The sequence below is a fragment of the Littorina saxatilis genome, linkage group LG8 (genome assembly GCF_037325665.1).
Source record: "Littorina saxatilis isolate snail1 linkage group LG8, US_GU_Lsax_2.0, whole genome shotgun sequence".
NCBI classification, from domain to species: Eukaryota; Metazoa; Mollusca; class Gastropoda; order Littorinimorpha; family Littorinidae; genus Littorina; species Littorina saxatilis.
The window spans coordinates 69,766,651-69,794,458 of record NC_090252.1 but is presented as its reverse complement, the minus strand read 5'-3'; the positions used below and the strand labels follow the sequence as shown (position 1 = coordinate 69,794,458).

At 42.2% G+C, this 27,808-nt stretch overlaps 2 protein-coding genes across 5 annotated transcripts in view; both read left to right on the top strand.

Moving 5' to 3' along the window:
* Positions 1–27,808, top strand: part of LOC138974274 (uncharacterized) — a 72,233-nt gene that overhangs the window by 43,813 nt on the left and 612 nt on the right. For 2 of the 4 annotated variants that reach the window (XM_070346996.1, XM_070346995.1), the window contains 2 exons: positions 25,288–25,640; positions 26,187–27,808. The exon at positions 26,187–27,808 is cut by the window's right edge and continues 612 nt beyond it. In XM_070346996.1, coding sequence (XP_070203097.1) covers positions 25,288–25,640; positions 26,187–26,686 — 853 coding nt within the window. In that variant the 3' untranslated portion in view covers positions 26,687–27,808. The remainder of the gene's footprint in view (positions 1–25,287; positions 25,641–26,186) is intronic. The other 2 variants (XR_011458370.1, XR_011458371.1) reach the window with 2 other exon arrangements.
* Positions 13,143–24,617, top strand: LOC138974426 (uncharacterized). The gene is made up of 5 exons (XM_070347141.1): positions 13,143–15,459; positions 16,735–16,937; positions 17,083–17,270; positions 23,687–23,981; positions 24,584–24,617. The coding sequence occupies exons 1-5, from the start codon at positions 14,707–14,709 to the stop codon at positions 24,615–24,617; spliced, it is 1,473 nt and encodes a 490-aa protein (XP_070203242.1). The 5' UTR covers positions 13,143–14,706.

The following is a 27,808-nucleotide window of genomic DNA, read 5'->3' as shown; positions in this document are numbered from 1 at the left end:
TCAAAACGAAGATGAATGTCAGGGGTTTCGTGGTCGTATTCAATTGGCAGCCACACGGATACAACAAAACCAGCTGTAAGATTTTCACAGTAACGGAGCCGTTTTTGACCCCATTTTCGTGTTTTTTTCTTCAATAAAACACCTACCAAAAAGATGGTCTCATTGATAATATTATCACCTACCAACCAGATGGTCTCATTGATAATATTATCACCTAGCAACCAGATGGTCTCATTGATAATATTATCACCTACCAACCAGATGGTCTCATTGATAATATTATCACCTACCAACCAGATGGTCTCATTGATAATATTATCACCTAGCAACCAGATAGTCTCATTGATAATATTATCACCTACCAACCAGATGGTCTCATTGATAATATGATCACCTAGCAACCAGATGGTCTCATTGATAATATTATCACCCAGCAACCAGATGGTCTCATTGATAATATTATCACCTAGCAACCAGATGGTCTCATTGATAATATTATCACCTAGCAACCAGATGGTCTCATTGATAATATTATCACCTACCAACCAGATGGTCTCATTGATAATATTATCACCTACCAACCAGATGGTCTCATTGATAATATTATCACCTACCAACCAGATGGTCTCATTGATAATATTATCACCTAGCAACCAGATGGTCTCATTGATAATATTATCACCTAGCAACCAGATGGTCTCATTGATAATATTATCACCTACCAACCAGATGGTCTCATTGATAATATTATCACCTAGAAACCAGATGGTCTCATTGATAATATTATCACCTAGCAACCAGATGGTCTCATTGATAATATTATCACCTACCAACCAGATGGTCTCATTGATAATATTATCACCTAGCAACCAGATGGTCTCATTGATAATATTATCACCTACCAACCAGATGGTCTCATTGATAATATTATCACCTAGCAACCAGATGGTCTCATTGATAATATTATCACCTAGCAACCAGATGGTCTCATTGATAATATTATCACCTAGCAACCAGATGGTCTCATTGATAATATTATCACCTACCAACCAGATGGTCTCATTGATAATATTATCACCTAGCAACCAGATGGTCTCATTGATAATATTATCACCTAGCAACCAGATGGTCTCATTGATAATATTATCGTTCTGTTTGATCAATGTGCAGTGCGCTGATATCTTTATAACAATTGAGAAGCAAGAGTAGCATCCTGCAGTCTAACTCTAAACTCAAGACCCTGTAGTGGTACACAGTTTTGAAGAACGACCCATATATGTAGAGCGATTTAGCGAAAACTACTTGGCAGATCTTGGTCAAACTTTACATACAAGATGTCCTGGTGATACCACTACAAGTTGTTTCCACTTTTCTAATTAATGTTTTTGATGACGTCATATTTAGTGAAAATTAAATCAGCACTGTCACTTTCTTTCTTTCTTTATTTGGTGTTTAACGTCGTTTTCAACCACGAAGGTTATATCGCGACGGGAGCACTGTCACGACCTCATTTGTTAACCACACTGATTTGAAAGTCTGGTCAAGCAATCTGTGACTCAGTCGAAACTATGAGACTGCATTTCAACTCAGAAGCTTACACATTAGGTAATCAGTTTTCTCGTATTTTCTAAAGTTGTCATTCACATTGAATTTTCACTAACAGTTTCAAAAATGTTTGCTTTTTTTATGGACTCAAAGTCTACACTGGTAAATGTAAAGAATGATTTTGTGTTTCCGTTTGTGAGGTAACCCAGCACGGTTACCACCAGACCCTGTCCAACTTGCTTTAGCTCCATCCGGTTAAGTTTTCACATATTGATATTGACTGTGTTAAAACCAAACCAAACGTGTATTCCATTTCTCGCACAACAATCGCCACAAAGACACATGGATCCCCGCATCTCGCAAAGCTGAAAGCTCAATGATGCAAAACTGAGAGCGACTGTTCAAGGCGTGCTTTGTGCGTGACAGCAAAGAACCAGTTTCTTATCAGCCAAAGAACACCATTCGATGACTGGCCCAGAAAACACAAAGACTGCCGAATACCATCTTCAGTCGAGTAGCGTGCCAGGCAGCGACGTTAAATAACTTTGAAGGCAATGACAGTTTGAATGAAAGGACACGGGCATCAATGTTATAGTTGGGTAACAGATAGTGTTGTAATAATGTGTTTGACGAATCTGTGTAGGTAATAATTTGAAAACCAAGTTTCCTTGTTTTTGTCTGTAAGTTGTACTTTCTGTGATGGGTTTTAGAACTTTCAGGAAGGTTGCAATACATTTGAAGAAAAGCATGAGTGTAACTTTCAGACATTTTTCGTGAAGAATCTATTGACTCTATGCATAAGGTCCTGCAAGTTTCAAAGAAGTCCATTTGGTCATTGCTACAAAGCAGTTCATTTGGTCATTGCTACAAAGCAGTTCATTTGGTCATTGCTACAAAGCAGTCCATTTGGTCATTGCCACAAAGCAGTCCATTTGGTCATTGCTACAAAGCAGTCCATTTGGTCATTGCTACAAAGCAGTCCATTTGGTCATTGCTACAAAGCAGTCCATTTGGTCATTGCTACAAAGCAGTCCATTTGGTCATTGCTACAAAGCAGTCCATTTGGTCATTGCTACAAAGCAGTCCATTTGGTCATTGCTACAAAGCAGTCCATTTGGTCATTGCTACAAAGCAGTCCATTTGGTCATTGCTACAAGATAGCGCTTGTTGTGAATCCTCGCCAAATTGATGCAAACAGCACCCTTTTCGGCCATATATCAGGGTAGACACCTGCATCAGTTGGAATGGCTTCACACAAGAAGTAAGCAAGATAGCCATACCAACCTGTTCTGGGGAGTTATTTGATTGGACTTTCTTTTCCGTGTCTACAAATGGCTGACTTTTGTCTATTCTGATTTTGTGTCGATTCTTGCATTGGTACCTTATCGGGTCGATTGTTTGTGATACCTCACTTGAGCAGGTGCAATGTGACCATGTGAAAGAAATCTCTTATCGGTAAGGTGGGTAAGATAGCCACGTCAGGGTCCTTAAACGCATTTAATTACAAGAGTATGAATTGCTTAGTGGGGTAACAAAAAGTGTCGCAATATTTCTGAATAATTAGGCACATGTGAAGTCACAACAACGCATCTGAGTAAGCCATGAGTTGATCTTGTTACACAAACCCTCAACAAAATATTCACTTGCATAATTATATACATGTAGAATATTGCCGCACTATTCAGGACAATTCGAGTCTACTCATTGCACGCGGCGAATCTTGCAGGGGTACTGTCGCACACAGCGTCAGTCTGCACAAAGAACAGACAAGGTGTCTATGGCAACGTACACCCTCCATCCCTCCCACCCTCCCCGTGACGTAGCGGTTACCAATGGCTGTGACAGTCGCGTTGTGACGAGTGATATCTCTAGACGGTATAAAGTAAGGGTGGGAAGCGACCGTGCCCGGGTAGCTCGGGTGGTAGAGCACTGGACTTGTGATCGAAAGGTCGCTGGTTCGAATCCGGGCCGGGACGGACACGGGTCAACTAACTTTATGTGCAGACCCAGAGACGGTATCCATCTCCCACCCCCGTGTCACCACAATGGCACGTTAAAGATCTTGGTCATGGTCATTCTACCATAAGTGCAGATGGCTGATACCACCTAAACACGCATACATCAAAAGCCGTGAGGGCGTAAAAACTCGAATCGTATAAACCAATTCATGTCCAATATAGGCAATTAAAACCTGACGGACAATAAGCCCCTTAACATGTACTTTACTACCTGTGTTAGTTTAGCATATTGCCCGATCAGGTCCGCTACAGCTCATCTGACTTCCGACATCAACAGTTGGCTGTCTCTTGGCTTCTGTCAGTTTGCTCACTGCTGTAACTGACAATAAACAGTTGGCTGTCTCTTGACTTCTGTCAGTTTGCTCACTGTTGTAACTGACAATAAACAGTTGGCTGTCTCCTGACTTCTATCAGTTTGATCACTGTTGTAACTGACAATAAACAGTTGGCTGTCTCCTGACTTCTATCAGTTTGATCACTGTTGTAACTGACAATAAACAGTTGGCTGTCTCCTGACTTCTATCAGTTTGATCACTGTTGTAACTGACAATAAACAGTTGACTGTCTCCTGACTTCTGTCAGTTTGATCACTGTTGTAACTGACAATAAACAGTTGGCTGTCTCTTGACTTCTATCAGTTTGATCACTGTTGTAACTGACAATAAACAGTTGGCTGTCTCTTGACTTCTATCAGTTTGATCACTGTTGTAACTGACAATAAACAGTTGGCTGTCTCCTGACTTCTATCAGTTTGATCACTGATGTAACTGACAATAAACAGTTGGCTGTCTCCTGACTTCTATCAGTTTGCTCACTGCTGAAACAGTTGGCTGTCTCTTGACTTCTGTCAGTTTGCTCACTGTTGTAACTGACAATAAACAGTTGGCTGTCTCCTGACTTCTATCAGTTTGATCACTGATGTAACTGACAATAAACAGTTGGCTGTCTCTTGACTTCTATTAGTTTGATCACTGTTGTAACTGACAATAAACAGTTGGCTGTCTCTTGACTTCTATCAGTTTGATCACTGTTGTAACTGACAATAAACAGTTGCCCAGCCAGCAAAATTTTGCGCAGCGAATGCGTGTCGCAGTCGCCAAACTCTGCGTAACAACTGCACTGGACGCATGCGTAACGCGCGCGATTTTGCAAAGCGAAATACATGCGTGACACACTCGTTTTCCCTCAGATTACGCAGACCATACGCACCTCCAGCGCACGCTTATTTGACACCAAGACAAATTCGCACTCTCCACGCAGACGTCACGATTGCTTTACGCATTCTCACGCTATTAACGCGCTCTCCACGCAGACGACACGATTGCTTTACGCATTTAACGCGCTCTTGACGCAGATGTCCTGATCATCTTACGCACTCTCCACGCAGATGTCACGAATTATTGACGCATTCTCAGGCATTACGCGCTTTTTACGCTCTCTTCACGCAGATGTCACAATTGCTGTACGCATTCTCACGCATTTGACGCACTCTCCACGCAGATGTCACAATTGCTTTACGCATTCTCACGCATTTGACGCACTCTCCACGCAGATGTCACGATTGACCTACACAATTTTACGCAGACCACACAACCGCTTTATGCACTCACAAACAAATAATGGGCAGTGCACAACATTGTATTGATCCAGAAAGACAAAGGTCAAGCGTGCAGGTTCGATAACAGAGATGATCATAATTATGTACAAGTTCTAAAACAAAAATGCAGTCAAATAAATTGATTAAAACAAAGGAGAGATTTGAATCTCGCTTATTGCCATTGTGACTTCCAGGTTTTAATTTCACTGCATTTTGACATACCAGCAGCACGGAAACAAAAATGATCAAAATACTATTCAAAGCAGAATTCAAATTGGCAGAACAAAGAATAAATAGAACAAAACCCTGATAGTCATCATCGATACGCCGTAGTACATGCAGTGAAGAATCCAGTATAACTTATAAGAGAGAATTTTGATGTACACTCGTCACTATATCACATTGATGTAAACAAATAAATAAATAATTGGCACAGCCTAGGCATAGGCAGCAGTGAGTTGTATCAACATGTTTGAATACAGAACAGCAACAAAAAGAGAAAAAAAGTTCTACAAGCCAGCTAATAGTTGAACTTCAGATTACTAATGATATCACAAACAAACACTTAGTTAATGCCCATTCTCCAGGGATCGAAATCCAGTCAATGTACACCAAACTAGGATAACACATACATTTAGAATCTATCACGACTGCATAAAACATTGGTATGCAATTCACAAAGCAAGGAACTTGAAACATGAACATTGACATTAAACATACATATGTGCCCCACACACATTTCGGACAAGGCAGCTGAACGAAATTCAGATGTGGATGGAGCACAAAATAATTAGATGGGGCGGCGTGAAAGCATACTGGGACAAGGAACAAGCAAGAGAAAGAGGATAAGAAGATAAAAGGAAGAACAAACCGAAGAATAAGAAAGAAAAAAACAATATAAGAGGAGAGAGAAAAAAAAAGGAAAAAAAAAAAGGAAAAAAAAGGGAGACAATCATATGAATGTGTACCATTTAAATAAAAGAAATTAAAAAAATTACTTTTAAAAAGGAGACATTTCAGGTTTTGATTTGAAGTGTGTTAACATATTCACATATACCAGTAACTTTGCATGGAAAAAAAAAGTTCACAATGATTTGAAGCAAATTCAAATGCCAGAGAAAAAACAGAACAAAACCCTGATGTCATCATTGATAATCAGTGGTACGTTCAGTGAAGAAAAAACAATTGACACAACCTAGACATGGGCAGCAGTGAGTTATCAAGTTTCACTACACAAAAGTAACAACTACAATAATGAAACAAAAGGTAAAATGCCAGCTAATAGTCAAAATTCAGAACAATGATATCAAAAAGAAACACTTATTCAATGCCCCTTCTCCACTGATATGTATAAGCACACCAACATGACATAAACTCATAAATTTAAAAAAAAACATGACATAAAACTCATAAATTAAAAAAAACTTATCAGACTGCGTAAAACATAGGTTTACCATCTCAAAATGGATGTAAAACACGCAGCTTACTCACAAAATGATAGACAAGTCTCCAGCGGCCAGCTGCTCAGCAAACAAAATAAGGTGGCGAGGATCAATATAATTGAAATGCATTTTTTTTGCTGTTTCGGAGAGAACTTTGCTTCATTTACCTTACACTGCCTGCATTCAAGGGCTAAATTTTTATCAGGTGCACCAAGACTTACATCTATAGAAATCCAATCATAACGGTTTTAACAGCAAAAAAAACAAAAAAGTATATTTCTAGTCTCGCTTCTAAATTCTCAACTCAACTCCAAAAAATAATAAAGAACAACAAAAACCCGCATCATGCATTGTCTCCTTCAAGCTGCCTAGGTTGTTTGCGTTCGACTCCCATAAATGACAAGGAATTGTTAAAACCTTTTCTTTCTATTTGTTCACTTTTTGTTTTCTTCTTTTCTGAACTCTTTATACTTGTATTTTATTCATTTTAATTTAGCCTGAAGGTTTGAGTCGTGTATTAAAAATCGAATATAGTGTGTAAGTGCCCTTGAACAGCTTTTCCAGAATCATGTATTCTATATTTTTAGTATGGGATACCCACAAGAAAAGTTCAAATGCATCCATGCGTCTCCACTGATAGTAATGGTAGTTGAGCACTTCCAGTTTAGTCTTCTGTCGTTCTGACACAACCTAAAAGGGTACATCATGTCTGAACATCATCTGTAGAAGAGTGTGAAGTTTAAAGCTTTGCTTAAATAATGTCCAACAAAACCCCAGACTCTTCTGTACATTACCCATCAGCCACACAGACCTGAACTGTGAAATACAATTACTCACTAGCAATTTCTCAGGCGAGTCAAATCTTACATTCATCAAATTTTTGCAACTAGCATTGTAAATAAGCCTACAGAGATTACAAAGTTCAATTACTGCAAACCAAATCATGAAGGCTCTTCTTGACCTGTGGCACCCGTACAGCTTCACGGAACAGCCTCTGCATGACAAAACAAAAAATAACATGAACTTAGATCATCAAACAACTATCACTGATTTGAGAAAAGTCTCAAGTTTATTTCCTGACGCCTGTAAACTTGCTAAAAATCATACAGACACACAAACTTGCATACACACCATACGCTTTTACAACACACCAACTATACTTGAGTGATGAAATTACAACACATTGTAATCCTTGTAGAAGAGAAGTAAAAAAAAATACCTACCCTAATATTTGTTTTAACCCTTTCGCTGCCAATCAAAACTTGGGTATGTGCATTCCTGACTGCCAGGGAATATTGGAGTTTGGGGTGTAATAATTCACAAAAAAATCTAGCTTCAAACTGGCAGTAGGTAGGTAAGTAAAACCTATGTTGTTTTTAAAGGAAATTGAACCAAGAATCTGTTTTTAGTGTCTAATCATGGAAATGATAATTAGTTTGGCTTATAATGATGTTTAAATATGAACTTTTGAAAAATCAGCCCGGCGCATCTTCCGTTGCCTGTGGATCAAACACAGGTGGCTGTTTTGCTCGCTCCAAGAAAGGATTACAATCACTGTCATCTACCTGTTTCCAACGAATTGTCCGAAAGAAGATCTCCCCCTTCCCCTGTCAGTATCCATAATCATTTGCACCGCCTGTAGCGTCAGTCCGGCTTTGTTTTTCCCTACTAGGGCCCGGTCGACAGTCACCGTTAGCCATTTTGACGAGTCGAGATTTCTCTCCCATACCCTGTCGATAAGGCCGAAAATAGCCTTCAAACGCAAAACCGCGTCACCATTTATGTTTATTCATGAGAATGAGGTATCCTACCAAGCCATTGGCTGCTATTTGTGTGTCAGCAGTGACGTAGCATTTCTGGAAAATCCCGGAACGGAGAAGACGGGTTTACCCGTCCTAAGGCGCTGCGACTGCACAAGCGCAGACTGGTATACCCGTCATAAGGCAGTCAAGTGGTTAAAGTTACCTTTACTATGACTTTTTCTTTGGGGGCCTTCGGAAATTCATAATACATGTACTGTGACGTGCAGACGCATATGTGACGACATCATACCGTTTGCTAACATCCTTATTTCGTATGTAGTCGAAAATCCATGACACTGACAAATGAGCTCAGGAACTTGGCTTCTAGCAATTTAATGTTAAGCGTAAAAGCTTTGACAACTATCATTCACATGTGAAACATGGCAAATTTAAAATTGATTCCAAAGAACAAAATTTGAGACAGAAATAACTTGTTGTTTTGTAGACATGGATTTTATCTTCTTCCTAAAAGGACCAGGATGATTTTACAAATTATGAAAAACAACTCACTGTCGATGGCTTTTAGTCGCAGCGTACACCATGGTCTCTTTCCCTGCCCTCCCCCAGAGCCCCCTGTCAGCAACCGTGTAGCCTATGGAACACCTTCGTCATCACAGCATCAGTAGTCGTCTTTAGTTCATGTCCACCAACCACACCGAGCTCATGGTCATGGATCTGAAACAAACAAAACAAGCCAACTGAATTCCAAAAATCAAATATTCAGACAGCTCTTCTTCACATACAAACAATTCAATCTGGAAGCATCATACTGTCACCTGGAACAAAAAATCAATAATCGCACTTGCTTTAAAAAAAAAAGTTTTCAGAAGAGCAAATGGTGATTGAGTGTAGCATTGTCATAAAATGTAATCACACACCTCAGGTGACCTGCATCAATCATTCAATACTATCTCACAAATCTTCATTTGGAAAGCACAAACATAGTTAGAAGAGAGCGTCAACCGTGATACTATTCAGTGTGGACAATTTTTTTCTGACCCATAATCCGATGCCTACACAAAGTGAGAATCAGAACTCACAAGAAGGCACTGTTGCATGTTTGTGATTATTTGCTTGAGTGTAGCACTTGCAATTTTGAACTTGAGGAAACAGCGTAGCAATTTCTGTTACATCCCTGAAAACCTAGCAGATGGCAGCTCTGGCCACAGAGCAATATTTGCATTATTTCTCACAGATGCAATGATCACAGAAAACAAAGTGGTGCATGCATTTTCCGCACCCCACATGAGAAAAAGAGGCCCATCATTGTGCGTACCCATAAGCATAGTTTTATCATCAAAATGTGTTGGTTAAATTCACAAATGTGACCAATACGCATAAACCTTGCATGAATTCCCAGGATAATGGGAAACTGGTCATGACTGAGAACTGATGAACAGTTAAGATACACCCGTGAACCGTGATGACATCTGGCATCCTCCAAAAAGCACACACTCAAGGTAACATTTAAAGCCTAAAGAGCGTCTAACAATAACATGTCACTCTCACAAGATCTTGCTACAGTTATCTGGGGAAAATAGCACAGGCATGACTGGTCTGCTTCAACAATAGCATTCAAAGCCACCTACCAGTGATCACTCCTTCGACAGATCCATCATGTGCCTTCAACATCTTCCACACTCAACAGTAAAAAGATGACTCCATCGAACAGTAGCACAGGCTCTGGCTCCACCATGATTCTTTGGCGACCAATTACTAAATTAGTCGCATCAGGTCCATCTGCTCCTGTAGAACCTTCTCCAGCAGCAAGAACTGATGTTTATCTTGCCGCTCTGCTCTGCTCGTAGTCTTGTGTCCGCTGAATGGAAGAAAAGAAGAACAAAAAGTCATTTACATGAAGCAATACATATTTTAGACAATCTGTCGGCCTGAAAAGAAACCATCAGCACTAAAAAACAATCTGAGCAAATGTTCAAAGTAAACGTGACATCTCTATATTTTTGAATTCAGGAGAAGATGAGGAATAATCAATTTTTAAAGGGGCATACAGAGTGGCATTTGATGGGGTAAAAAGATGTAGGGACTCAGCAGTTGGAGATGAAAATTTTTGTGTGTATTTACTTCAAGCATATTGTTTTTTTGTTTTTTTTTTAGACAGAAGAACAAACACACACTAAAAATCCTTGTTTAAAGTTGAACTGACCTTAACTTTTCCTCCAAACACTAGAACTTTTTGTATTCATTCAAAAATATTCATCAAAAAGGTTAAATTTTAAATTCAATTTTGCAGACTTTGGATGAAAAGTTACTCTTCTCTGGCATCCCGCGGACACAGTTCACACTTTCTCATCACTGAGATGCCTGTGTTAATTAAAAACAAACATCAATAAAACTATTAAAATAAAATAAAAATTTAAATATAAAAATAAAATCGACCAACCGCCCCCACCCGATTTTTTTCCCCTTTGCTGGAAACAATACATTTGTTTCACTAAAACAGTAAAAGAGATCAGCTGAATTTGTTTGACACATCTGGTTATAACTAAAAGAATAAAACACAAAATAAGCCAAAGTCACAGAACAAAAAGACGCTGTCAGTGTCACTATCAATGACTCTGAATGAGACACTCATTGCTATCGAGCCATACCTGTTCATCTTCACCTTGCCGGGACGGAACGACAGTCTGCGTTACTGGCATCAGTGGCGGTGTTAAGGTCACTGTCCATCTCAGCTTTCTTCACCTTCAGTTCAAACAAGCAGTGAGCACCGTCATACTCAAGTCAAAGCTTTCTGAAAAAATAAATACTTGGAAGTTAAATAGGATCACATTGATTCCCAAACCTAACAGTAACAGTAACACGCAAACATCAAAACTGGAATATTAATTATTAAATATAAGCATCTCAATTTCACTAAATTAGTATATTTATTTTCTCTGTGATGTATTTTTTTTTTTTTTCAAAAAAATCTGTTTTTCAACTTTATCACTGCACACGCTGACACAGCCTCTGCCTGCCTCTCTAGTCTATGCATGCCTCGGGAACAAGGGTAATTTTTCTCTTTTCCGAGACTCAGACACAGAATATTCCACTATGACTATGACTCTGTATGAGTCTATGTCAGTATGCGGAACTGAAAGTTGAACATCTGTGGAAAAATAAAAAGATACAAATAAATAAATAAAAGATATATGAAGAGCCTATTAGTATTATTACTAAAGCTCCTGACAACTGCTGCCGCAATGACTCGACCAGATTAGGAACCAACCAAAGTTCACCAAGAAACAGACAATGATACATAAAATGATAAACGAAAATTCAGTTTTTATGGTGCCGTGAGCGACCCGCGAATCGGGATTCGGATGGTATTTTCACTCTTCCACAACTCCTTAAAAACAAACCACTGCATCAATCAACTTTATGTTTTTGGAAAAGTTAGTTCATTCATCCATCTTTCAGACAAAACAAACATGAATGAATAGAACAGTGTTCTTCTAGGCGAAAAAAAAATCGAAAGTGTGAGAAATTCTCTCTGCCATCAAACTCGGAAGCCGAAGCCGCGAGCTATCAAAAATTCAAATTCCCAAATCTTTCCTTCAGTTGATCAACTTACCTATTCTTGAAAGAAGTCAATCTTCATTTCAGAAGGAAGGATAAGATTACCTTGCATCCAATAAGCAAGTCAAAAATACAAGTCAATATGAAGAAAAAGCAAAAAAACGCCGATACAATGTGGATTTGACAGACTTCTTGCCAACAGGAAGTTGGAGATTGTCTGATTGAAGTAGGTCTGACAGACAAGGGAAATAACTTCAATAAATTGCTCTTTTCAGTCAAGGTAACTGTCTCCCCTGAAATTGAACTTTCATAGAGATTTTCTTCCAAAGCAAAATAAAATAAAATGAAAATATGCTGAGAACAATTTTTATGTAACCATTAACATCAGCCTTTATTTTGAGTAGATAATTAGTTTCAAAGTTACTTTAGTTTACATTTTTTTGTTTAATCTGAATTTTTTAAATGTTTTTATCGTTTTGTTATGTGTGTTCATATAGATTTCAGTTATCTTTTCTGTTCATATAATATTTTTATTATGCTTTGCCTAGATTTTTCCACGACATTATTTTGTGGAAAGCTGATTCCTACAACAATACCAAATCCCCATTACAATAATTATATTACATGCTAAAACAATTATAATGATAATACAAATTAAAATAATCATATTTATTTTAAGATAAAAATAATCAGGATAACAATTAAGCAAATAAATGTTAGTAATAACAAAATGATTAAATAAAAATTAAATGGGAAAACCATTACATAAAATAAAAATATTTTTATTAAACTTTTAAATGCATTTTTTTTAACCGAAACTGTCTTAAGGATAAACTGAAAAATAACGGATTGAAAGTTTTTATGCAATTTTTTTTCTAAAAAAAAAAAAAGAAGTTTTTGAAGAAGAATAACTATTCATAACCAAAATTTAAAAGTAAATATTTTTTAATAACATAAAATATAATAAATTATTTCATGAAGTAAATGCATAAACCCACGGTATAAAATTAGGAAAAACAAAAATTGCAATCACCTTTTCATTGAATCCATGCGTGCTAAACACTGCGTGGTGAAGTCGTTTCGAATGCGACAATCTGCGTAAAAGTTGGCGAAAAGTAACGCGCGCGAAGCGAAGGTGTCACGAGGCCGTACGCATCCCCGCATGAAAAACGCAGAAATAACGCATGCGTCACGCAGAATCATGCTGGCTGGGTGGCTGTCTCTTGACTTCTATCAGTTTGATCACTGTTGTAACTGACTGAGAAGATTTAATCGACATTTCACCATCGCCTTGTGTCAGTGACAGTGAATTCTACCTGTGAGAAATAACTTGGGCCATTGACAGTGTATTCTGTACTGTGAAAAATGACTTGTGTCAACAGTGAACACAGCGTGACTGTGAGAAATTACTTGTGTCAGTGACAGTGAATTCAGCGTGACTGTGAGAAATGACTTGTATCAGTAACAGTGAATTCAGCGTGACTATGACACATGACTTGTATCAGTAACAGTGAATTCAGCGTGACTGTGAGAAATGACTTGTATCAGTAACAGTGAATTCAGCGTGACTGTGAGAAATGACTTGTATCAGTAACAGTGAATTCAGCGTGACTGTGAGAAATGACTTGTATCAGTAACAGGGAATTCAGCGTGACTGTGAGACATGACTTGTATCAGTAACAGGGAATTCAGCGTGACTGTGAGACATGACTTGTATCAGTAACAGTGAATTCAGCGTGACTGTGAGACATGACTTGTATCAGTAACAGTGAATTCAGCGTGACTGTGAGAAATGACTTGTGTCAGTGACAGTGAATTCAGCGTGACTGTGAGAAATGACTTGTATCAGTAACAGTGAATTCAGCGTGACTGTGAGAAATTACTTGTATCAGTGACAGTGAATTCAGCGTGACTGTGAGAAATGACTTGTATCAGTAACAGTGAATTCAGCGTGACTGTGAGAAATAAGTATTGAGGCGTGTGCCTCCGAGCCACACCCACCTCGGTCAGTAACACAAAGCACGCCAAACTGTATTCATGACATGTTGTGTGAAGAGAATCTGGAAAACATTGTCTGAAGGCAAACCCAGTAAGCTTGAGGAGAACCAGGCCTGTGTAATTCTATCGCTGAGAGAGATACCCAGCAGAACATGACATATGCGTGGAGCCTTGGCAGATTTTTTAACCGCGTGCAAGGGAAAGACGAGTCGTTGATCAAACCCAGCATTGCACCGAGACTGGCAGCTGTGAGTTGTGTGCACCGAGACTGACAGCTGTGAGTTGTGTGCACCGAGACTGACAGCTGTGAGTTGTGTGCACCGAGACTGACAGCTGTGAGTTGTGTGCACCGAGACTGACAGCTGTGAGTTGTGTGCACCGAGACTGACAGCTGTGAGTTGTGTGCACCGAGACTGGCAGCTGTGAGTTGTGTGCACCGAGACTGGCAGCTGTGAGTTGTGTGCACCGAGACTGGCAGCTGTGAGTTGTGTGCACCGAGACTGGCAGCTGTGAGTTGTGTGCACCGAGACTGGCAGCTGTGAGTTGTGTGCACCGAGACTGGCAGCTGTGAGTTGTGTGCACCGAGACTGGCAGCTGTGAGTTGTGTGCACCGAGACTGGCAGCTGTGAGTTGTGTGCACCGAGACTGGCAGCTGTGAGTTGTGTGCACCGAGACTGGCAGCTGTGAGTTGTGTGCAACGAGACTGGCAGCTGTGAGTTGTGTGCAAAGTTAGGAAGCACGCTGCTTGTAGGCCTAGCAAGTGGGGGTTTGAACCCGGCGAGGCCATGGCGGCCAGAAATAATCAACAAGAGGGTACTGACGACTGGCGGCGCATCGTGACGTCACTCTACCCTGATGCTGCCACCCGTACCTACTGTGTGCCGCCGGTACATTTTAACAGAGTGCCCTACGTCAGGGATGTTGTACCCGGTACCGGTCTGTCCATGCATGTGCTACAGCCACGACCTAGTGCCCGGTTGCGCCACACAGCTCTCAGTACCAAGCCTGAGGGATGGTCAGTACCGCAGCATATGTGGTCCGAGGAACCAGGGCCACATCTCCCTCCAGTAGGAATGCAGGACAGCGACCTACAGGACGACTTTTCCCAGAACCACGTGATGCAAAACCTGCATGAGCTTGGCGACCGTCGTCACGAGGCAATGTTCGTCCTGTCTCAGCTACAGTTCGGCAGTTACCTCAACCAGCCTGCCTACGCCGCGGCCGCTGCACATCTCCCACGACCCAAAGACTTACCACAAGATCGTCAGGGCGATTTTGACTTTCTGTTGATCCACCGCCAGCACGGCATTCTGATCGGAGAGCTCAAGTCTGTGGGGAAAACCAAGGGTGCCACTAACCAGACTGTGGCCAAGAAGGTTAAGCAAGCGGTCAAGCAACTGGACAAGTCGGAGATAATGATGAGGCACCTTGTGAGTGACATCGGACCATGCCTGACTGTCAGGAAAACTATCTTCCTGCCTTACGTCAGCAGTGCTCAGTTAAAGCAAGTCTTGGCCAACGATGAACAGCTCGAACAGGTAACGAGAGAGAGAGAGAGACAGAGAGAGACAGAGAGAAAGAGAGAGAGAGACAGAGAGAGACAGAGAGAAAGAGAGAGAGACAGAGAGAGACAGAGAGAAAGAGAGAGAGAGAACTGAACTGCATTCAGCTGAACTTTATTTTACGAGGATGAAGATTATTTTATGGATGGGCCTTTTCTTGAGAGTGAGAGAGCAAGAGAAAGAGAGAGAGGGAAAGAGAGAGAAAGAGAGAGAGGGATGATGGGAGAGAGGAGGAGGGGAGAGAGAGAGAGAGAGAGAGAGAGAGAGAGAGAGAGAGAGAGAGAGAGAGAGAGAGAGAGAGAGAGAGCTGAACTGAACTGATTTTTATTTGGCAAGGATGACGATTTAAGGCTGTGGTTTTCCATAAGAGAGAGCTTGGGGGAGAGGGGGGCAGAGGGAGGGAGAGGAAGGGAGAGACTGCGTCAGACTTTAGGAAACCCATAAAGCAGTGGGTGGAGCAGGGGAAGAGGTGGGGGGGTGGGGGTGGAGTATTCTGTATGAAAACTTTCCATTCAAAATTAGAAACACAATATTTACAAGCACACAGTATGGTTAATACATGTTTTTTGAAATTGATAAGTCCGGTTTCTTGTCAGTGTCAAAATCAAGTTTTGACCGAAACGAAATGTCAGCAGCGATTTCATGATTGTAACGTTTCCCAAAGACGTCAGCTGTACCGTGTTGTCAATGTTGTTCCGGTGGTATCCAGTCTTTGGCTTTTCTTCTGTTCATATCGTAAGCTGTTAGCTTTACTGTGTAGGTAACCTAGCCCTGGTGGTATCCAGTCTTTGGCTTTCCTTCTGTTCACATCGTAAGCTGTTATTTTTGTCGTGTAGCAATGTTTAGTCCCGATGGTATGCAGTCTTTGGCTTCTCTGTCGTTCATAGCGTAACCAAAGATAATACCTGAAGTCAAATGAACGTGCACAATGGAACGTTGCCGTATCTGTGATCTGCCAGCACTTTCTTCATCACAGGGCACAGTCACTGTTGTCAATGGAAGTGTAGTGAGTCAGCTTTCACCCAACCACACCACAGGCACTCGTCACGAGGTGGGCGGGGCCTATGTCTTACTTGGATGTCACTTGTGATGGACGGGGGGTCTTTTCTTATGGTTTATACTGTAATAGTAGTAGTCTTGAGAGCGCACAGGCCCCGCCCACTTTGATCCCGACCCGATCGTGACGAGTGCCTGTGAACCACACCACAATACTGGTGTCATACGCTAACGTAAAGTATGTTTTTGCTGCAGGCGGTGTGTCAGAGCCTGGGTGCAGCCAATTCAGCAGAGGCCGTACAGCTGTGCTGTTGCTCTGACCAACTGTCCCAGCCTACATCGTACTGGCACGTGACACCCGCCGTGATATCGAAGCTGAGCACCTGGTGGCAACACAGAATGGCCTGTACTGTGGACACTCGGCTCACTGATCAACTTTACCTGGATATCGTGGCCAGGTGAGAGAAACTACATCATGTCAAAAATAATGTCACAGTGCTTGAGCAATTTTTATTCTCTTATATTTCAGTGTAATCAGTTATGGTTGGACGAATCTTATCTGGTTTTTTTGTTTGTTCATTTGTTTATTTTTGTGTTTTACAGGTTTGTTGGTCCGGCCACCACAGTGTCTGTCCCCTGCTACAACAACGTACGTGTGGAGGTGCGGACTGCAGGACAGGCGGTGGCGGAACTGGGGCGGAGGCTGGCACTTCTGGTTCTGACCCTGCAACAGCTCGGGCTGCTGAACAGAGACCCGCCACGAGTCTGCATTACGGGAGCGCCAGGAACAGGTGACAAACGCACACCTTCTCTTGCTAGTTTTTCTTATTTGTTTCTTTGTTTATTGGTGATCTTCTTCTTCTTCTTCTTTTCGATCGCCGATCACACTTGGAGTCCAGATCTTGAGATATAATTAGTGGTCCTCTGCAGCGCAGCCACTGGCCCGTACAGCTTGTTGTGCAGGGACTCCGGCAATGGCCAGATTTCCTCTCTCAGCACCTGGTGGTTCCTACAGTCTCGTAGGATGTGGGCCGTGTCCTGCTCTGCTTCTCCACAAGAACACATGGGGGAGGGCACAACATGCAGCTTCCCGTGGAGATGCTGGTTAAGTCTGTTGTGTCCCGTTCTCAGGCGGAAGATGACCACCTGCTGTGGTCTGGATAGCAGGTGGTAGCTGTCCTGTGGCTGGGGCGTCCTGTGCAGAGACTTAATGATGGTCTTCATCTCTGTCAGGCTTACAGGGTTGTTGGTGATCTTGTTGATTGTTGACAGTTCTCTGAACAATGTTGTCACGGTGAGATGAAAGAAGAGTAGTCACCATGTGAACACTAAGCTCAGTCGTCTGGTTAACGTCTAGGTCCGGCAAGAGCCAACGCTAAACGGAAGGGGGATAACTCCGCTAACTGCACCTTCAGACAGAGTAGCGCGTGATTGAAAGCAAACGTATTAAAGGACTATGTTCAAAGTCACACAGTTTTCAACGGGAGGTGTTTCTAGGCCTGAAGCCTGCCGATAATTGATCACAGTTCATGCTGACTTTTCACATGGTTGACTTCAAAACATATTTTGCTGCATCAAATTTTGATTACTTCTTCACCGACAAACAAAAGACCAACCACCACGTACCATTACCACCACCATCTCCACCACTACCACTATCACATCACCATCACCCAGCAAGTACTAATGCTACTGATGGTGATGCTGCTTCCTCCGCCACTACCTTTCAAAGTTCTTTAACTTTTTATCATCATCATCATCATCATCATCATCATCATCATCATCATCACCATCATCATCATCATCGTCGTCGTCGTCGTCATGAACGATAACAAATCATCGTCGTCGTCATTGTTGTTGCAGCAAACGATACTGACAGAACAATGTTTCTGATTTCCCTACAGTCAAACACTGTACATAAGGAAGACGTGGAACTTGCGAAGAAAATGCGAAAAAGTGTTTGTGGGTTATCGTCCCTAGTCACATGCTGACGGCGAAAACAAAATGGCGGATCGCGTAGGTACCGATCGCGTGCGAGGTGGTGGTAAATTGTGCTCGGCTTTTTGTTGCAAGGACGCCCGTTACAAACAGAGCTGCTTCAGGAAAACTTTCCACAAGTTCCCTAAAGAAGAAAAAAGGTGGGTTGTGCAGTGATTATTTCATCAGGTTTACCTTCTTCAGAATGAGAATGCAATGGCTCAAGTCAACTCACTCAGATAAGCCAACTGTCTCTGGGCATTTTTGTCTGCTATGATACTACAGTATTTATAGAACTAATATGCAAATGAAATATTACAAACATAGCATGGATCGGTTCATCCTGAGATTTCTGTACTAGCTGTACTATGTACGCGTGTGTCTGCGTGTGTACCTGTGTGTGCATGTGTACACTGTACTTACGACTGTGAGTGTGAGTCAGCAGTCAGTACAAAGCAACAGTTTACACTTGATGACAAACTACCCGTGGGCATATTTGCCGAAATCTTTATCAAACCTTGCTTACGGGAAAACTACAGTACAAAGGTACATCACTCATCCGTTTTGCGTTCAGGCAGAGCGTTAGATTTAGACTGAAGATCTGATTTATTTTTTGTCTTTCCTTTTTGCTTAGTTTAACAATAACATTGTTGTTTTTATTGTCAAACTAGGTGCAGAATATGGATGCAATTCACAAGGCGAGAGGACTTTGAAAAGCTGCAGCCAGCTGATGTTCAAGGTCTCAAGCTTTGTACTGATCACTTTGAGGCCAACCAGTAAAACAATCCTGCAGAGAGGATCACTTGTGTGGAATGCTGTCCCGACATTGTTTGCAGTGCCCAATCCACCACCGAAGGTTATTTATTTATTGGTTTTAGGTTTTTGCAAACCAATGAAGCACACTATTAAATGCAGGTTGAGTAATGACAAGTTTGAGGCTGATGTAAGAATTGAAAAAAAACAGCATTGTTCCCATCAAATAATGCCTGTTTGCATTTAGCGCAAAAAAATGATAAGGCCAACAAAAAAGTTACTTATTTTGGATCGACGTCTTGATTATGATGATATGATGAACTTATTTTGCCAAAAAACAGCCCCAAATGGCCAAAAAAGTATAGGGTCGGCGTCAACAACAAAAAAGTTGTATGTTTCTGGTCACCTGACCCTACCTATGTTTTCCCGACGACCCTAGACTTTTATTTTGCATTTTCAAAAATAAAAGGGCCAGGGGTATTCGAAAATCAATTGTTTTCCTGTTTTTCAACAAAATAAGTTAAAAAGATGGTTTAAAAAAAAAAAGTTTAGAAAAAAAATCTCCACCTTTAGTCATGTTAGGCCACAAAAAAAGTCTGTTTAAGGTAACATAGGCCCCCCAAAAATAGCGTCGGTAGGACGGCTTTTTATTTTTGTATTTTAGCCATCTGAATATTTTAATTTCATTTTTTAATGCCCCAAAAAAGTCTAGGGCCGGTGGGAAAAAAATAGGGTCGGTCCGGATACTGTAAACAGATTATTTTTTGTTTTGCCTTACGAGAAACATACACTTTTTTGTGTGGCCTAAGACCAATGCCATGAAATTGGGAGAATTGTTTCATTGTGACTGGGTGTTGGTTGTGAGTTTGTCAGTTAAAGAGCTGTGCATTTGCAGGTTGCTAGTGGGAGGAAGCCACCATCGCAAAGGGTAGCTACAAATGAAGCCAGCACCGACCTGTCGCCTGATGCACAAATTGTTCAACCAGGTAAGAGATTTTTAACCATGAAAAACACCCTGACATCAAAAAATGTTTAAACCCATCCATTACATAGTTGATAATTGCTGTATAGGGTGACGGGCGCTGTGGCGGGGTGGTAAGACGTCGGTCTATTAACTCGGAAGGTCGAGGGTTCGAATCCCGGTCGCGGCCGCCTGGTGGGTTAAGTGTGGAGATGTTTCCGATCTCCCAGGTCAACTTATGTGCAGACCTGCTAGTGACTTATCCCCCTTCATGTGTACACGCAAGCACAAGACCAAGTACGCACGAAAAAGATCCTGTAATCCATGTCAGAGTTCGGTGGGTTTTAGAAACACAAAAATACCCCGCACGCTTCCTCCGAAAGCGGCGTATGGCTGCCTAAATGGCGGGGTAAAAACGATCATACACGTAAAATTCCACTTGTGCAAAAAAAATGAGTGCACGTGGGAGTTTCAGCCCACGAGCGCAGAAGAAGAAGAAGAAGAAGAAGCTGTATAGGGCGGATGCATGGATGGATGAAATTGTACCTGTAGTTCCAACACGTAAAGATGGGAAACATATCCTGTTAGAGGCATGGTGTAACAAGAAACAATTAAGTGGCTCTATTCCCATCTCCCCCCCCCCCCCTTTCCCCGATATAAGCTTCGTGGTTGAAAACGACGTTAAACACCAAATAAAGAAAGAAAGAAAGAGGCATGGAGTGTGAGGAGTTTACCTGGTACTGTTGTCCTAATCAATCAATCAATCAATCAATCAATATGAAGCTTATATAGCGCGTATTCCGTGGGTACAGTTCTAATGGCCTCACCCATTCAGTACCAAACAAGGTCAATTCCATCATTGTTCCACATCGTATCCATAGTTGCTAATACACTTCATTTCTGGCCTGCCTTCCTACGCTATTGTTTATTTTCATTTTGTGATTTAATTACACGTGTTTTAATTTCTTCCAGGTTGTAACTTGTTATGGTTATGTTATTTTATGTGTGTTTTCTTTTTTAGATGACATTCAGGCGATCCTGGAGGACATAGGATGTAAAGCATCAAAGTCGTCATCTTCCCCATCCCCTCGTGAAGCGGAACTTTGGCAGAAGGTCAACAAACTGAGGAGCAAGGTTTTCCGATTAGAAAAGAAAACGATGGAACCCCGTGTAAAACGAGCGAGTAAATTAGCCAAGCCTCCCAAGAAAGACTTTGTAGTAGAACAGTTGTCTCATATATTATCAGGCGAGGCGAGCTATTTTGCCATTTATGCCTGTTACATATTTACCGGTTATCTGCTGCTGTATCCAATCCTGGCAGAGACGGGAACGCATGTTACCAAGGAGCTGAAGGAGAGTCAATGAGATGAGAGAATGTGATTAACAATTGCCAACTCTCTCCGTACAAAGAGGGTCCAAAATAAAAATTGTATAAAAAAAATAGATGGTAGGCAATTCAAAATTAAAAAAAGGACTCTCGGAGCATGGACTTAATGAGTCAAAAATTAAAGAAGGCTCTATGAGCCGAAGTACATGTTTTGTCTATTGTCTTTTTTATTTTGAATTCCCTACCATCTATATTTTGATACAATTTTGGACCCTCCCTGGTGTGTTGTTTCTGATGTACCTTTTAGTCTGTTTACAGTAACATAGGCACACAAAAAGAGGGTCGGTAGGTCGGCTTTTCTTAAAAAAAATTTATAACCATCTTTTTAAATTATTTTGCAAAAAAACAGGAACAAAATTGATTTTTTTTTCTTTTTCTTTTTTTCCAAATGCCAAAAAAAAAGTCTAGGGTTGGTCTAGAAAAATAGGGTTGGTCGGGATACCGTAACCAGGCTATTTTGCTTTGTTTTGCCTAAGCAATGACTAACAAACTTTCTTTAGGGTCTGACATTGTATATACTATACAATTTTGGGGGTATTAACTAAATACATGTATACAGTTTTCAATTCCTTTTATACTTTTTCACAAATTAGCCCCCCCCCCCCCCTTTTTTTTGTAGTCTGCCCTGGGGGCGGGAGGTCTCCTAATGTCGGTTTCTAGGGTCACCTTATGCTTCCCCATGAGCTGAGAACTTAATTTAAAATGAGCCTCGATTTTTTTATTTGTATTTTGTAATTGTGCCTTTGTCCAGTCACATGATTTCACTTTGTACTTAAAAACTTGGCGCTGTCATCATTTATTGCTATTTATTGTTCAGTTGTTCAGTATTTATTGCTATTGGGCATCAGTTATTCAGTTGCCCTCTTTCGAATGAGCCATGCATGCATTATGGATGTGTTTAGCGAATTGGGATACCTAAAGCAATGTAAAAGAAGAAACAATGTGAAGCAAACATATAGCACCAAATAAAATAACCGAATCAGAATGGAAACTTCTTCAGTGTATGTGTGTGTGTGTGTGTTTGCTGTTTTAAATACCGAAAATGTGAAAATAAAGCAAGTCACAGCATGAGAAAGATCGACTGTACTAGTCATGACAAAGCAGGAGACAGCCTGGTCAGCATGTAACAAAGGGGAATAACTCGTATTTAGCCATTCTCATTTCTAAGCATGCCCAATGAGGAAGTTATCCTTCTTCCCATTGTAGTTTCTTTGCTCCAGTGCACCGATTCCTCAGTGTTAGATTGCTCAAATGACGTCTTCTTTGAAAGCATGACGCAATGTGTGTGACGTTATTTTCGTCAAGTGTTACTTTGTCTTCGTAGTACCAGAAGGTTCCTGTTTTGTTGAAGAGACGGTTTATTTTGTGCACGCTATGTGTATCCTTTGATGCTATGCGTGTCGTCTGGTTCCATGCAAAATGTGTCAACTGAAGGAAAGGCATCCAGCTGACAGAGAGTAAAGTTTGTAACTGACATGTTGGTTTAGTCTCCATGGAATTTATTTTCTAAATTAACGTTTTTCTTGGCAGTTATATCTATGTCCATGCATACTGCTGTTTTCCTGATGCTGTGGTTCGCGTGTAGCAGGTGACACGAACTGAATGTCACACAGCCTTGCTTTCACACGGTTTTGTAATACTAGATTGTTTTAATTATGTTTTGTGTGTGAACAGGTAAGACGGGTCTGGTAGTGCAGGGGTGGAGGTGGCTGATCGTAGGCCTACATCTTTCCTAACACCAGGGACACGATGTGCAAGTCGTCTCTATGTGTAACACTGCCTTGTTTTCACATTATTCAGTAATATATTACCATAAAATAATATGTTTTTTGTTCCAACAGGTAAGACGGTGGTGCTGGTACTGAAGGGGTTGAGGTGGCAGCGAATGGGCCGAATGTGCATGTTTTCTCTGCGTGTTAGATTACCTTACTTTCAAAGTGTTTTGTAATATATCACATTAAATATATATGGTTTTATTTCCAACAGGTAAGACGGTGGTGCTGGTACTGAAGGGGTTGAGGTGGTAGCGAAGGGGCCGGATGTGCACGTCGTCTGGGCATATTACATTGACCATATAGTTTCACAGTGCTTTGCAACATACTAACCTAAATATGTCTGTGTTCCAACAGGTAAGACGGTGGTGTTGGTGCTGCAGGGGGTGAGGTGGCTGCGAGAGGGGCACGATGTGCACGTCCTCTCAACAGGCTACCACACCCGGGCCGTCAGCACATCCATCACACAACAGCTGGGGATGTCTCTGAGCGCGGGCCCGAAGCCTTCCCTGACACCAGGTAGCGTGTCGTACCACCAATATGATTTCCAGAACAGGGAGGAAGACGTTGAGAAGGCTGTCACCGACCTCGTGGCGTGCATGAACAACGGCCACCTCTACGTCTTGCTTGACGAGGCGTACTTTGCAAGCAGGTTTGTGTCCATACGTGTATACGTGTGTGTGTGTGTGTGTGTGTGTGTGTGTGTGTGTGTGTGTGTGTGTGTGTGTGTGTGTGTGTGTGTAAGAGAGAGAGAGAGAGAGAGAGAGAGAGAGAGAGAGAGAGAGAGAGAGAGAGAGAGAGAGAGAGAGAGAGAGAGAGTTGTAAACGACCCCTTTTTGTATCGTACACCACTGTTTATGGGTGGTATGGCTTGTCGGTATCATGAGAATGTGCATTAGATGAGAATGGCGTCATTGTTGCTAACACATCGAATTGTGTCATAACTATACTTGCGTACTGTTGATAATGATCATCACCTGAAAAATCTGTATTGCCAAGGAGACACACATCTCTAACACCATGTCTCCATTCTGTGTCACATATCTCTAACACCATGTCTCCATTCTGTGTCACACATCTCTAACACCATGTCTCCATTCTGTGTCACACATCTCTAACACCATGTCTCCATTCTGTGTCACACATCTCTAACACCATGTCTCCATTCTGTGTCACACATCTCTAACACCATGTTTCCATTCTGTGTAACACATCACTAACACCATGTCTCCATTCTGTGTCACACATCTCGAGCACCATGTCTCCATTCTGTGTCACACATCTCTAACACCATGTCTCCATTCTGTGTCACACATCTCTAACACCATGTCTCCATTCTGTGTCACACATATAACACCATGTGTCCATTCTGTGTCACACATCTCAAACACCATGTCTCCATTCTGTGTCACACATCTCTAACACCATGTCTCCATTCTGTGTCACACATCTCTAACACCATGTCTCCATTCTGTGTCACACATCTCTAACACCATGTCTCCATTCTGTGTCACACATCTCTAACACCATGTCTCCATTCTGTGTCACACATCTCTAACACCATGTCTCCATTCTGTGTCACACATCTCTAACACCATGTCTCCATTCTGTGTCACACATCTCTAACACCATGTCTCCATTCTGTGTCACACATGTCTAACACTATGTCTTCATTCTGTGTCACACATCTCTAACACCATGACTCCATTCTGTGTCACACATCGCTAACACCATGACTCCATTCTGTGTCACACATCTCTAACACCATGACTCCATTCTGTGTCACACATCTCTAACACCATGTCTCCATTCTGTGTCACACATCTCTAACACCATGTCTCCATTCTGTGTCACACATCTCTAACACCATGTCTCCATTCTGTGTCACACATCTCTAACACCATGTCTCCATTCTGTGTCACACATCTCTAACACCATGTCTCCATTCTGTGTCACAGTCAGAAGCCTGGTCCAGCTCACATACAGCTGGTATCACAGCTAGCGCAGCGAGTACCACACCTGTACCTGTGGTGTGCCTCTGTTTATAACGACGACATACCCCCAGCACTGCAGACACAGGTGTTCACTGTCCCCCTCCGCTCGGCGCCCGCCGTCCTTCGTGAAATACAGCCAGGAGTTCAAGGGTATGACGAAGTCCACGACTACAGTGACAGCGGCGTGCCTGCCCCTGGGGACGGGCTGAGCGTGATACAGCTGAGTCACCATGGCAACGCTCACACAAGTCGCTGGCCGTTGGACTGCGCACAGTGTGGTCAGGATATCGCTGCCGTGCTGCGCCGTCTCGGTGTTGGTGAGTTATGTAGCTGATGATGATAATGATTGTGGTGGTGGTGGTGGTGGTGGTGGTAGTGATGATGATGATGATGATGATGATGATGATGATGATGATGATGATGATAGTGGTGAAGGTGATGGTGGCGGTGGTGATGGCGATTGTGGAAGGTTTGAGTGAAGGGTAAAAATTCCCGTTTCCCTACCCCCACCCCCCCCCCCCCCCCACCCCACTCTTCTCTCACACACAAACACACACGACAAACTCAGTCTGCCAGGGGAAAAAAGAAAGCACATCGACCATAATTACGTCATTTCATTTGACGTAAATTACAAAATTACGTCATGACGGCTAAATTTTGCTGTCTGTGTTTGTTGAAAATGTACACACTTTGAGATGATTTTATAACTCAGGTGCGTTTGCATGCTTGCGTGTGTGTGTGGGAGGGGGGGGGGGGGCAGAAAACAAGTAAAGGGATGTGTTGTGTCAGGTGTTTGCTTGACATATCAATATTTATATTGCTCATACTATACGTTTAACCGTTCCAACGGTCTTTCCCTGCAGGTAGCAGCGTCGCCAACAGACCCTCCCGGCTGAGCTACCGTGATGTGTTCGTCCTGACCAGAAGCGACGATTTACATGATGACGTCACGGATGAGGCAGGGCAGGTGACGTCACCAGCTAGCGGCGTGGTGCAGGGACTGAAGGCTGCAGGTGTACCGGTGAGTGTGTTGGGGTATCAAGACTTCCATCACAACAGGGCGAGGTGGGAGGGAGCTGTGCAGGACGTGGCGGTGGCGGCAACGGACACAGTGACAGTAGCGTGGTATGGCTTGGTGACAGGCCTGGAGCGGCGCGTGGTGGCCGTGTTACCGGGCAGAGTTCAGCGTGATGATGATATAGGGCTGACTGATGAGATGACTGATCTTCAAGACAGGCTGAATGCAGTATCACGCTGCACCACACAGCTCATCATGGTCTGCACGCCTCCTGTCACCACCACCACCCCGCCATCCCATACAACAATCACTGCGACCACTACGACTACCCACGCCACAACCTAACACAACAACCACTACCACTTCCACCACCGCAACGACCACCGACACCACCAGCGACGCGACGACAACCACAACCACCACCACCACCACCATCAACAAGAGGAGGAGATTCAGGAAATGGGTCTTGTCGTGAAATGCCGCCATCAACGTCGCCCACACCACGACCACCACTACCTCCTCCGTACATCCTCCACCACCACCATCGTCAACACCACCACCACCACCACTACCCTTTAACGCACCCCGCCGTCGTCACCTCCTCCACTGTGAGCTTCACTACCATCGTCACAACAAAAAGAAGAAGAAGAAACAACAACAACAACAACAACAACAACAACAACAACAACAACAACAACAACATTAGTGTCGCCCAAAACACATGTGTTTTACTTCCTGGTTGGTATCGCGGATTGTTCACAGAATGTTATCACTTGGAGATTTCCTTGCAAGATTTCGTCACGTTCTATGACGCAAAACAACAATTGACGTCATCGTGCTTGTGTTTTACGTCATTCAGATCTTGGCGCGCTGACTGCCCTTCAACACTGTTTCACCTGTTGCATTTATTTGTTGAGATGCACGGCTTTTTAATGTTCACGACACGTGCACCACTTGTGTGACTTTCACCGATGGTCACCCTGTTAAAAAATATAATGACAAGTACCGTAATGGTATATTGTTTACTGAAACACCTGTGACCGTTACCTCTGTGGTCTTTTGTGCACTGAAACACCTGTGTCATTTACTGGTAAGACTGGTAAGACTATTACCGCTGGGTTCTACGGTGCACTGAAACACCTGTGTCATTTACTGGTAAGACTGGTAAGACCGCTGGGTTTTACGGTGTACTGAAACACCTGTCAGTGTTAGCGGTGTGGTCTATTGGTCTTTTGTTGCTTATAACACCTGTCACCTGTACTGACATGGCCTGAAACACCTGTGACTGTAGCGCTAAGGTGTATGCTATCGCTCAGTGAAACACCCGTGATGTAGCGTTCACTAGACACCTGTGACTTTACCGCTGTGTTGTAGCGTTCACTAGACACCTGTGACTTTACCGCTGTGTTGTAGCGTTCACTAGACACCTGTGACTTTACCGCTGTGTTGTAGCGTTCACTAGACACC

Bases quoted from the DNA above. Each gene is read 5' to 3' on its own strand.
- LOC138974426 (XM_070347141.1), top strand. From the start codon at position 14,707: ATGGCGGCCAGAAATAATCAACAAGAGGGTACTGACGACTGGCGGCGC. The intron at 15,460-16,734 runs GTAACGAGAGAG...TTTTTGCTGCAG, and splicing joins ACGATGAACAGCTCGAACAG to GCGGTGTGTCAGAGCCTGGG. The intron at 17,271-23,686 runs GTGACAAACGCA...GTGTTCCAACAG, and splicing joins TACGGGAGCGCCAGGAACAG to GTAAGACGGTGGTGTTGGTG.